This window comes from Garra rufa, chromosome 3, assembly GCF_049309525.1.
Source record: "Garra rufa chromosome 3, GarRuf1.0, whole genome shotgun sequence".
Lineage (NCBI taxonomy): Eukaryota > Metazoa > Chordata > Actinopteri > Cypriniformes > Cyprinidae > Garra > Garra rufa.
In genome coordinates this window covers 364,850-374,793 of record NC_133363.1, presented here as the reverse complement: position 1 = coordinate 374,793, position 9,944 = coordinate 364,850, and the positions used below count along the sequence as shown (strand labels likewise).

At 39.8% G+C, this 9,944-nt stretch overlaps 2 protein-coding genes across 2 annotated transcripts in view; both read right to left on the bottom strand.

Moving 5' to 3' along the window:
* Window positions 1-570: 570 nt before the first annotated feature.
* Window positions 571-4,536, bottom strand: dctn6 (dynactin subunit 6). Its single transcript, XM_073837182.1, has 7 exons — window positions 4,465-4,536; window positions 3,467-3,531; window positions 2,298-2,403; window positions 1,237-1,325; window positions 1,112-1,159; window positions 892-1,034; window positions 571-815 (listed from the first exon to the last, which is right to left on the bottom strand). The coding sequence occupies exons 1-7, from the start codon at window positions 4,500-4,502 to the stop codon at window positions 717-719; spliced, it is 588 nt and encodes a 195-aa protein (XP_073693283.1). The 5' UTR covers window positions 4,503-4,536; the 3' UTR covers window positions 571-716.
* Window positions 4,537-5,509: 973 nt separating this feature from the next.
* Window positions 5,510-9,944, bottom strand: part of LOC141332492 (E3 ubiquitin-protein ligase TRIM8) — a 9,513-nt gene continuing 5,078 nt past the window's right edge. Inside the window, exon 4 of the mRNA XM_073837630.1 lies at window positions 5,510-5,563. Within this exon, the coding sequence (XP_073693731.1) occupies window positions 5,510-5,563 (54 nt within the window). The remainder of the gene's footprint in view (window positions 5,564-9,944) is intronic.

Below are 9,944 nucleotides of genomic sequence, written 5' to 3'. Positions count from 1 at the left end.
GAGCTGCGCGCCCCTGCAATGCGCGTCACAGTGGCGTCGTGCTCCATTGATACGTTTAACATTAAAATCGCAAACTATTTTTTTCCCTTCTTGTCTAACAAATGGTGAGGGGATAAATCTATAAAATGGTGCTTAGTGGCATTGATCAGCAGTTTTTCATAGTTAAATATTTACCAAACGGGAAAAAACACCCAGAATTTTTCAAAATGCACGGAAGTAAAGCAGGAAAGTGTCCATTTCCATCAGAACTTCAAACCGTGATGCAAAGGTCATCTGTCACAACAGTTTAACCAGCAGTGAATCGCTGCCCTTTATTGCCCACAGACTCGCTGTTTGCTATTTATACACACTGCCATATTCAATCAAATGAGAACTTATGTTTTCTATATTATCAGCGATCATCAGAACTATAGTGTTCTAAACAATTCAAATTGCTGAATTAAATATTAATGTGCTACAATGACAGAAAACACGACGCTGAAGAGTCTTCGATAAACTCGTTTCTTCTGTCAGTGGCGCCACCGTCTGGAGAACAACCGGAAGTGAACAGAGACACACTGAGACACCGGCAACACATGAAGGAGGATTTATTGTGTCATCATCAATAACTAACAACCTACGACACTATAATACAGAAACACGACATGCAGCGACAGAAGGAAATAAACTAATCAAAATCTGTGTTCATCTTTGAGATTCTCAGCTGCTCCGTGATTTCAGCTTCTCGCCGGAGTGGAGTTTCCTTTCACTGTTTTCTTCAGATGATGGTAATTGGGCAAAATCTTCATCAGGAAGTCCAGCTGCAGCGTTTGAGGCTGGGATGGAGAGACTAAGAGTCAGAATAACGGCGTTCGTTCACGGTGATCAGAAACACAGGAGCGTCTGCGTTACCTGCGGTCTCTCGGTCTGAACGCGTCTCAAACACTCGGAGCCGTAGATCACCGTGTTTTCTGGAATCACTTCACAGGTGTTCACCTGACAACACGCGCCCACGATGCAGCCGCTGGTCAAGATCACGTTCCTGCCGACTTCAGCTGAACACAAACAAACACAAACAAACGCCATCAGCAGCACTTTACCTGCGTTACTCCATCACCGCTGCTTTTCTCACCTTTGGATTCAATCACGTTGTTGTCCCCGATCTTCAAGGCCTGAGACACTGAAAACAAATTCAAGTTCCATTTAGTGGACAGAAGCTTCACGTGGAGCCATCGCTCTGATCAAATGAAGACGTACCGCAGCCCACTTCAAACACGTTATTGACGCCGACGCTCATGGTTTTGGGTTCGACGTCCTCGGCGTCAGGAAGAATGTTTTCAGGATAGCTGCACACAAACAACATGCGATAGTTTATCAAAAAATTAAAATTCTGTCATTAGATTCTCACCCTCGTCCCAAACTCAAGATAAATATGAGAATATAAGCTTCAATCAAATCTGCTCATTAAAGGAGTAGTTCACTTTCAGAACAAAAATGTCCAGATAATGTACTCACCCCCTCGTCATCCAAGATGTTCATGACTTTCTTTCTTCAGTCGTAAAGAAATGGTGTTTTTTGAGGAAAGTATTTGAGGATTTCTCTCCATATAGTGGACTTCAATGGTGCCCTGAGTTTGAACTTCCAAAATCAGTTTCAATGCAGCTTCAAAGGACTCTAAATGATCCCAGACGAGGAAGAAGAGTCTTATCTAACTTATCTAATTTTAATTACAATTTATATACTTTTTAACCTCAGTCATGACAGTTAGGGTATGTCTAAAAACTGCCTGCCTCATTTTCTCCTCCAACTTCAAAATCATCACACATCGCTGCAGGACGAGTTTACAAAAGTGAACATGCAAAGAAGATCAAACACCCTTCACAAATAAAGGTAAAACAGCGATGTAGAATGATTTTGAAGTTGGAGGTGAACTTCACACAGAGCTAGACAAGACGAGCATTTAAGGTTAAAAAGTATGTAAATTGTAGTTAGAAAATAGAATAGAAAACAACCGATCGTTTCGCTAGATAAGACTCTTCTTCCTCGTCTGGGATCGTTTAGAGTCCTTTGAAGCTGCATTGAAACTGATTTTTGGAAGTTCAAACTCGGGGCACCATCCTGAAATCCTGAAATGTTTTCCTCAAAAAACACCATTTCTTTACGACTGAAAGTAAGAAAGAAAGACATGAACATCTTGGAAGACAAGTACATTATCTGTACATTTTACTTCTGGAAGTATTTCAAAGTGTTTCAAAGAGTTTGGAAGGACATGAGGGCGAGTAAATGGGTCAGAATTATTGCGTAATGAAAGCGTTTACCTGTTGATGATCAAGGCTTGCTCCTCGATCAGGTTTCCCTCTCCGATCACGATGGGTCCGGCCTCCGCGACGATCCGCGCTTTCGGGTGAACGACGGTTCTGGCTCCTGAAACCCAATGAACAATCTTTGGAGACGTTGTTCTTTCAGACAGTAGATCACAGTTATTAGGATATCATTAAACAGCGAGGAACTGCCTTAAAGGGGTCATCGGATGCCCATTTGATATCATTCTTTAGGGTCCTGACAAAAAGTCTATAACAAACGTCTCAATGGTTGTGTAAAACAATACTTTTTACCGCGTTAAGATCAGCTCTGATCACAGCAAGCCGTTTAGATGCATGTCTCTTTAAATGATAATGAGCTCTGCTCTCTTCTCCCGCCCCTCGCTTCCGTGAGCTGAGTGTAAACTTTAGTTAACTAGCACATTATTAGGAAAGATTATTTGCAAAGATCCTTTAAAAAAACTCTTATACTCACTTCTGTAGGTGAAGCTGGATCACGAATGATTCTCGCGAACAGAGACGCATTTAGGGAGATCGGGGGCACATTCCTTTCAAAAACGCCGGGAGTAAACGTCGACTACGCTACGCTCTTTATTACATTCATTAACAAAACACCTCAATCGCTGACGAGACGTTGCTGTCTGCATCTACTCGAAACCACAGCTCACTCAGACTAAAGGAAGACGGCCCTGTCCATCAGCAATCGTGACAGGACATAGTTCTGAGTTAAGAACAGCCTGATCTGAGGAAGTGGTTTTTATTTTTGGGGATTAAAAAAAAAAAATAAATTGGGTGGATTTTTATCATTATAGGGTGGATGTGTACATATTTATATTCAAACATGTAAACAACATGTAAAAGTGAATTTTGCATCCGATGACCCCTTTATTAAAACAACTTCTACATAAACATTAACAAAACAAATGTTCACACATGCAGTATTTTGATGGCGTCGCTAGCGGATCTGGTGATGTCGTGTCACTGTTACTATAGCAACACTGGACTGGCCAATCAGAAGACAGGAACACAACTGTCAGTTTCATAATCTATAATAATCCATTATGTGTGCATCATCACTGCAATAATATAATAATAAAATAAAATAATAATAAATAAATAATTCCGCTGCTTTATTGTCAGCAGTGCAGTGAAATGGAGGAATGTACCGATAGTCACGTCTCCTCTGATGTCGCTCTCCACGCAAACGACGGCCCCCGTCGCGATCTTCACGCTGAAACACAAAACACATCTGTGTTCAGAACATCCAAAGTTCGTGGAGATTCTGCAGTAAGACTGTCCTGTGTGAGAATGAATATCAAAACTCTCTGAATCACAACAATGAACAGTGTCCTCCTTGATCAGACCTAAACCTCACTCAGTTATTACAGTCTGATAAATGAACACTGACACAATAATAAAAGAAATGGCCATCTAGTGAGCCGTTTGTCCTGTATATTTTTCTACTGATCCTGTAAAAACATAATGGCTATTTGACTTTGTCTTCGGCTGCTGAAGAGTTGACATGAGAAAGTGTTGACAGACTAGAGATATCTCACATGTGAGGGTTAGATGATCATATCAGACTTAATTCACAAAACACATTCATTTGAAAAGGAGCCTGTTTGTCATGATTGCATGCACAAAAGCTGCATTCATCTTTTATATTCAGTTGAAGTAGGAACAGATAAACATCATGTGATCATATGAAGGGCCCTCAATAGGGAGCATCTTCATGCGGCTGATCTGACTGTCTTAAAATTAAACTTACAATCAAGAGACAAAAACAAAGATCTAAATGGGTTAGTGGTTTAGTGGTAGTTTAACTCCGGATCATGAATAAAGTGAAGACAAATCTGAAATGATTCTGAGCTGTTTAGGGTTAGGGTTCGAATTGTGAATCTAATAGTAAATGTAAATGAAACTGCTGCTTGTCTTTCCTTTAGACTATTAATAACATATGTTAACATAGTACATTTAATATTTGTTAGTGATATAAATATCAGTATCAACATGACGTTTCTCCGGGTGTGTCCGTTTTAATATTGGTTTGTTGTGATTTTTAACGACACAAAAGTCTGCCCTGCGTTATGGACACAGTCGCAGCTACATTTGTGAGATTCAATCATTAAAACCATAACAAATGTCTGTATTTAAACATTTTTACCTTTTTTGCCCGGTTTGTTTTGCACTCGGATCCGCCATCTTCACGCGCTCGATGACGTCACCGCTCGATTGAGCCGCCTGTCAGCGATGAGTCACGTGAGCGATCGATGATGTCTGTTCAGAGCAGAGGACTCCAACGCTGCGTCCCAATTCGCCTACTTATACTATGCACTAAAAGTATGTACTTTTTTGTGAAGAAAAAGTACAATCTTTTGAGTGTGTAGCAGGCAAGCTTTGGGACGTACTACTTCGTCATAACTGCTTCTATAACGGACGCTGTGTTGCTTAGTTACCTGAATCCTGTCACTGTTTAAACTGCCCTGTCATTGATCACAGTTAATATTTATATACATTTGTTTAATTTAATTTCCTACCGTATTAGAGAGAAATGTAATGTGAAATGTGTAATGTGTAATATGAAATGTAAATGTAAACGTTAATGACCAAACCTATCATTATAAAAGTTCATAATGTTGCTGCACATGAAATATAACACGGATAACATTTTTTATCAGGTTACACATTGATTATTTATCACTAAAACCCCTTTCTCTACCTGTCCGTTGGTCGCGCATATCCTCCATGTTTGTAGTTTTTTAACAGTTTTTATGCGTGTTTGTAGTTCTAATCTAATCCTCGTTCACCGCGCAATGTGTTGTGGGCAATATTAGCCGTTAGAGTGTGCACTGATCTGCACTTCGAATTCTGAAGTTAAGTAGTAGACCATCTTTGGAATACTTTTTAAACATACTACGATTTGGGACATACTAATTCTATTTTCGAATACTATTTAGGACGGATAGTATGCGAATTGGGACACAGCACAAATAATCCAGTCAGAGCTAGTCAGAAATAGGAATCCAGCAAAAAACAGTTCTTATCGCAAGTTGGGAATATGGGAAAGACAAAACATTCTTTGGGATTAAATAATAAAGGTTTTAACAAAGCAGTACCAATAGCAGTAACACCACCGTGGTCATTTCCTTTAGTTTGAGTTGATTTGGATTTACTTGACAGTAGCCGGTGTTGTGCCCAATTCCGACCCCCTAGCTGCAGACTACCCCCTCTTCGCGTGCACGCGGACAGTACCGTTGTGCTTCCTGTAGATGGCAGTTAAAACATCGAAATTTAAGTCAAATGCTTCATTGATCTATTTTTTCCTGCAGGTGACAGTGTAAACTCAGAAACGTGATTCATTGCTTGTAGATTTATTATTTTTATTTTTTTTGTCTCCTTAGACAAAATCACCATGTGCTGGTCGAATTTTACTCTAAGGTGTTATCAGGGATTAAATTGGGCCGGGGCCGTCCGGGGCTGAGCCCCGGCACATAGATTGCAGGACTCGACACTTCATTAACGCTACACAAGTACCCTAACCAGATTACAATATCAATAACAAAAAATAACCAGCCAATCACCAAAACGCAAACCAAAATAACGACACTCTACCACATAAACAGCTAATTCAATTGCACGTGAATAAATGCAAGTATTCCCTATAAACACAGAGACACTAGCTATGTTTCCATCCAAAAAATGCGAATTTAATTTATGCGCAAAACTGGAATATCACATAAAACGTGCGCATAAAGCAACACAGGCAATACCGGTATCACCGAGGGGAAAGGATGGAGGTAAGTTAGTTCGTAAGAGTTTCCCCACATTCCCACGCTTTTCTTCGTTTTTGAATAGCTTGTAAATGCCGGTGCATGAGCATTTTACTTTTACTTTCGAATTCGGCGTCAGTTGATTGAATGGACGACAACAAAACAGTACGAGCAACTCACTTAGTCTATATTAAACACAGAATTATTAATTTATTAACAAAAATAAAATAACTGTTAAATAACTTACACAAAGTGTATTTATATATATATATAAAACAGGCCTAAATCAGCAAACACAGTGGAATAAATAAGAATCGAATGTTCTTCCAATGAGCTTCCAAAATCACCTTTTAGATAAACGGCAACAGTCAACAGGCCTTTTTAAAATCCAAAATATACTCGACTCCAGCCGCAGATCTGTGATGCGACTGTTGAGCAGCCATGTTCAGTTCAGTGTTTCTCTAACTGAACTAAATAATTTTTATTACTATAAAATAATCAAAACGCCGTGGTGGGCAAGTGACGAAACTGGTGAAGGAAACATTTCAGAATGACCAATACATCATTTCTGATGCTGTGCTACAAGATGGGTCTGCTGGTTGGTCGAGTTATCCCGTTCTATCAGTGCAGAGTCACATGATTTTTTTTAATACGCATGGAGGAATTTATTCGGTAAAAGTGTTTCCATCCTAGTTTATGCGCATTTATTCTTATCGGATAAAAAGTTTATCCTACTCAGTTGTGCGCATACGTTTTTTTATGCGCATTTTTAGAATTTATGCGCATTTTCGCGTTTCCATCCAGAGATTTTGTATGCAATGTTCCAAAATGCGCATAAAAATATATGGATGGAAATGTGATGCGGTCGTGGCGTCGGCTTCCTTTTAAATATGTTTAATGATTGCGCCAGATCCGCCCACGCCCATTCAAACAGTAAGTTCAAAATGGCGCTACAGAAAAAAAAAAAAAAAAAAAAAAAAAAAACGGCCGATTTCAAATTTCGAATAATTTCAAAGACCGCTAACCCAAAGCGCATTTCAAAGCAACTAGACGATTCATTGCTGAATAATTTGTTCTGTAATTTGTCTTGAACAAATCAGTTGAGTCAAAGTTTCATTGTCCAATGCACAAACATCTGATAAATCAGTCAAACTGAATCGAACAATAATGAATCGTTGAACAACTTACTCATTAGACACTTGCCGTCACCTACTGGTGTTTTAATTTGGTTTAAAAGTATAATCCCCCATAATTTCTTGTGTAGGCTATATAAAAAAAATACTTAACAATCTTAGCAACACTCTCAAAACAATCCTATTATTTAATTCAGTTGTTCATATTTCATATTATGTAATAGAATTTATAGATCAAATGTAAGAATTTTAAATGAAACATGAAGTATTAATGAAGTTAGGGGAGGAATATAAATGTTAAAAAATTCCCTTGAATGAAATATAAAAAATATGCAGATTTATGTCACAGCTGATAGTATTGCTTCAGAATAAATTATATATATATATATAGCCTGCCACCATATAGAGCCCCCCCACATAACAAATCCCAATTTAACCCCTGGGTGTTATGCTTTACAGAAGAGTTTATTGATACGAGTGTAGTTTATTAATACGAACTTTATTTTGTAATAATGAAAAAACAAAACTACACATTAGCCCACTGTATTCAATTTGAAACGTAATATAATATCATGTTCCAAACTCCACTGAAACATGTATGATATTACAATACAATTTTGCACTAAAATAACAACAAAAATATTGTTACATTAGGATTTTTATTTAGAAAGGACCATTTTCACTAACATGCCTGGAATTAACACCTAATCATTCCTAAAATGTGCCATATAAAATAACCTATAACAGTACTGTATGTAAAATGACACATTTAATTCTGTCTACAAAAGCGACTACAAAAGAGTGTTTAGGGGGTGTTATTTTGGCAGGCCTATTTTGACCCACCTGCCCCTCATTTCTTCTGTCTAAATAATAATTAATTTAGTGACTTTTTAGGTATTTAGACAGAAGAAATGAGGGGGGTCAAATCCAGGCAGGTGGGTCAAAATAGGCCTGTGTGTGTGTGTGTGTGTGTGTGTGTGTGAGTGTGTGTGTGTGTGTGTGTGTGAGTGTGTGTGTGTGTGTGTGTGTGTGTGTGTGTGTGTGTGTGTGTGTGTGTGTGTGTGTGTGTGTGTGTGTGTGTGTGTGTGTGAGTGTGTGTGTGAGTGTGTGTGTGTGTGTGTGTGTGTGTGTGTGTGAGTGTGTGTGTGAGTGTGTGTGTGTGTGTGTGTGTGTGTGTGTGTGTGTGTGTGTGTGTGTGTGTGAGTGTGTGTGTGAGTGTGTGTGTGAGTGTGTGTGTGTGTGTGTGTGTGTGTGTGTGTGTGTGTGTGTGTGTGTGTGTGTGTGTGTGTGAGTGTGTGTGTGTGTGTGTGTGTGAGTGTGTGTGTGTGTGTGTGTGTGTGTGTGTGTGTGTGTGTGTGTGTGTGGTGTGTGTGTGAGTGTGTGTGTGAGTGTGGTGTGTGTGTGTGTGTGTGTGTGTGTGTGTGTGTGTGTGTGTGTGTGTGTGTGTGTGTGTGTGTGAGTGTGTGTGTGTGTTGTGTGTGTGTGTGTGTGTGTGTGTGTGTGTGTGTGTGTGTGTGTGTGTGTGTGTGTGTGTGTGTGTGTGTGTGTGTGTGTGTGTGTGTGTGTGTGTGTGTGTGTGTGTGTGTGTGTGTGTGTGTGTGTGTGTGTGTGTGTGAGTGTGTGTGTGTGTGTGTGTGTGTGTGTGTGTGTGTGTGTGTGTGTGTGTGTGTGTGTGTGTGTGTGTGTGTGTGTGTGTGTGTGTGTGTGAGTGTGTGTGTTGTGTGTGTGTGTGTGTGTGTGTGTGTGTGAGTGTGTGTGTGAGTGTGTGTGTGTGTGTGTGTGTGTGTGTGTGTGTGTGTGTGAGTGTGTGTGTGAGTGTGTGTGTGTGTGTGTGTGTGTGTGTGTGTGTGTGTGTGTGTGTGTGTGTGTGTGTGTGTGAGTGTGTGTGTGTGTGTGTGTGTGTGTGTGTGTGTGTGTGTGTGTGTGTGTGTGTGTGAGTGTGTGTGTGTGTGTGTGTGTGTGTGTGTGTGTGTGTGTGTGTGTGTGTGTGTGTGTGTGTGTGTGAGTGTGTGTGTGTGTGTGTGTGTGTGTGTGTGTGTGTGTGTGTGTGTGTGTGTGTGTGTGTGTGTGTGTGTGAGTGTGTGTGTGTGTGTGTGTGTGTGTGTGTGTGTGTGTGTGTGTGTGTGTGTGTGTGTGTGAGTGTGTGTGTGTGTGTGTGTGTGTGTGTGTGTGTGTGTTTGTGTGTGTGTGTGTGTGTGCACTTACTTATGTCACTTTTGGGGACATTCACCAGAGTACACACCAGTAAACTGAGGACCACCTTGACAATTGGGGACATTTTGATGGTCCTCATTTGTCTGACCATATAGTAGCATTCAGGATGCTCTAAAATGGTGTCTAGGCTTAAAATCTCACTTGTCCTTAAATTGTACTTTTATGTGATTTGTGTACCGAAAGTGTGTAAACCCCCCCTCCTTCCCCCAACAATCTGTGTATAACACAGCGCCCTCTAGGAGAACTGCACCCTCTCTGAGATACACACTCTGGGGATTCGGACCAATCAGCAGCCAGGAATAAGCCACACATTTCTGAATAATTAACTGATCGGACCAATCAGAGGCAAAATACCTCAGCAATAGGTTTAGCAGAAGAAAATGATTAATATTTATTAATGAGTAGATAGATAATCAATTTAAATGAAAGATAAATTGATAATTTAATCCATTAATCCGTGTTTAATTAAAAAAATAATGATGTACACCAAAAGAAGCTCTCATGCTTTACATCCATTAACGTTTGTT

Excerpts from the sequence above, each read along its gene's own strand:
- dctn6 (XM_073837182.1), bottom strand. The coding sequence starts at position 4,502 with ATGGCGGATCCGAGTGCAAAACAAACCGGGCAAAAAAG. Across the intron at positions 2,404-3,466 it reads CAGAGGAGACGTGACTATCG|GAGCCAGAACCGTCGTTCAC; the intron begins GTACATTCCTCC and ends ATTGGGTTTCAG. Across the intron at positions 1,160-1,236 it reads CGTGTTTGAAGTGGGCTGCG|TGTCTCAGGCCTTGAAGATC; the intron begins GTACGTCTTCAT and ends ATTTGTTTTCAG.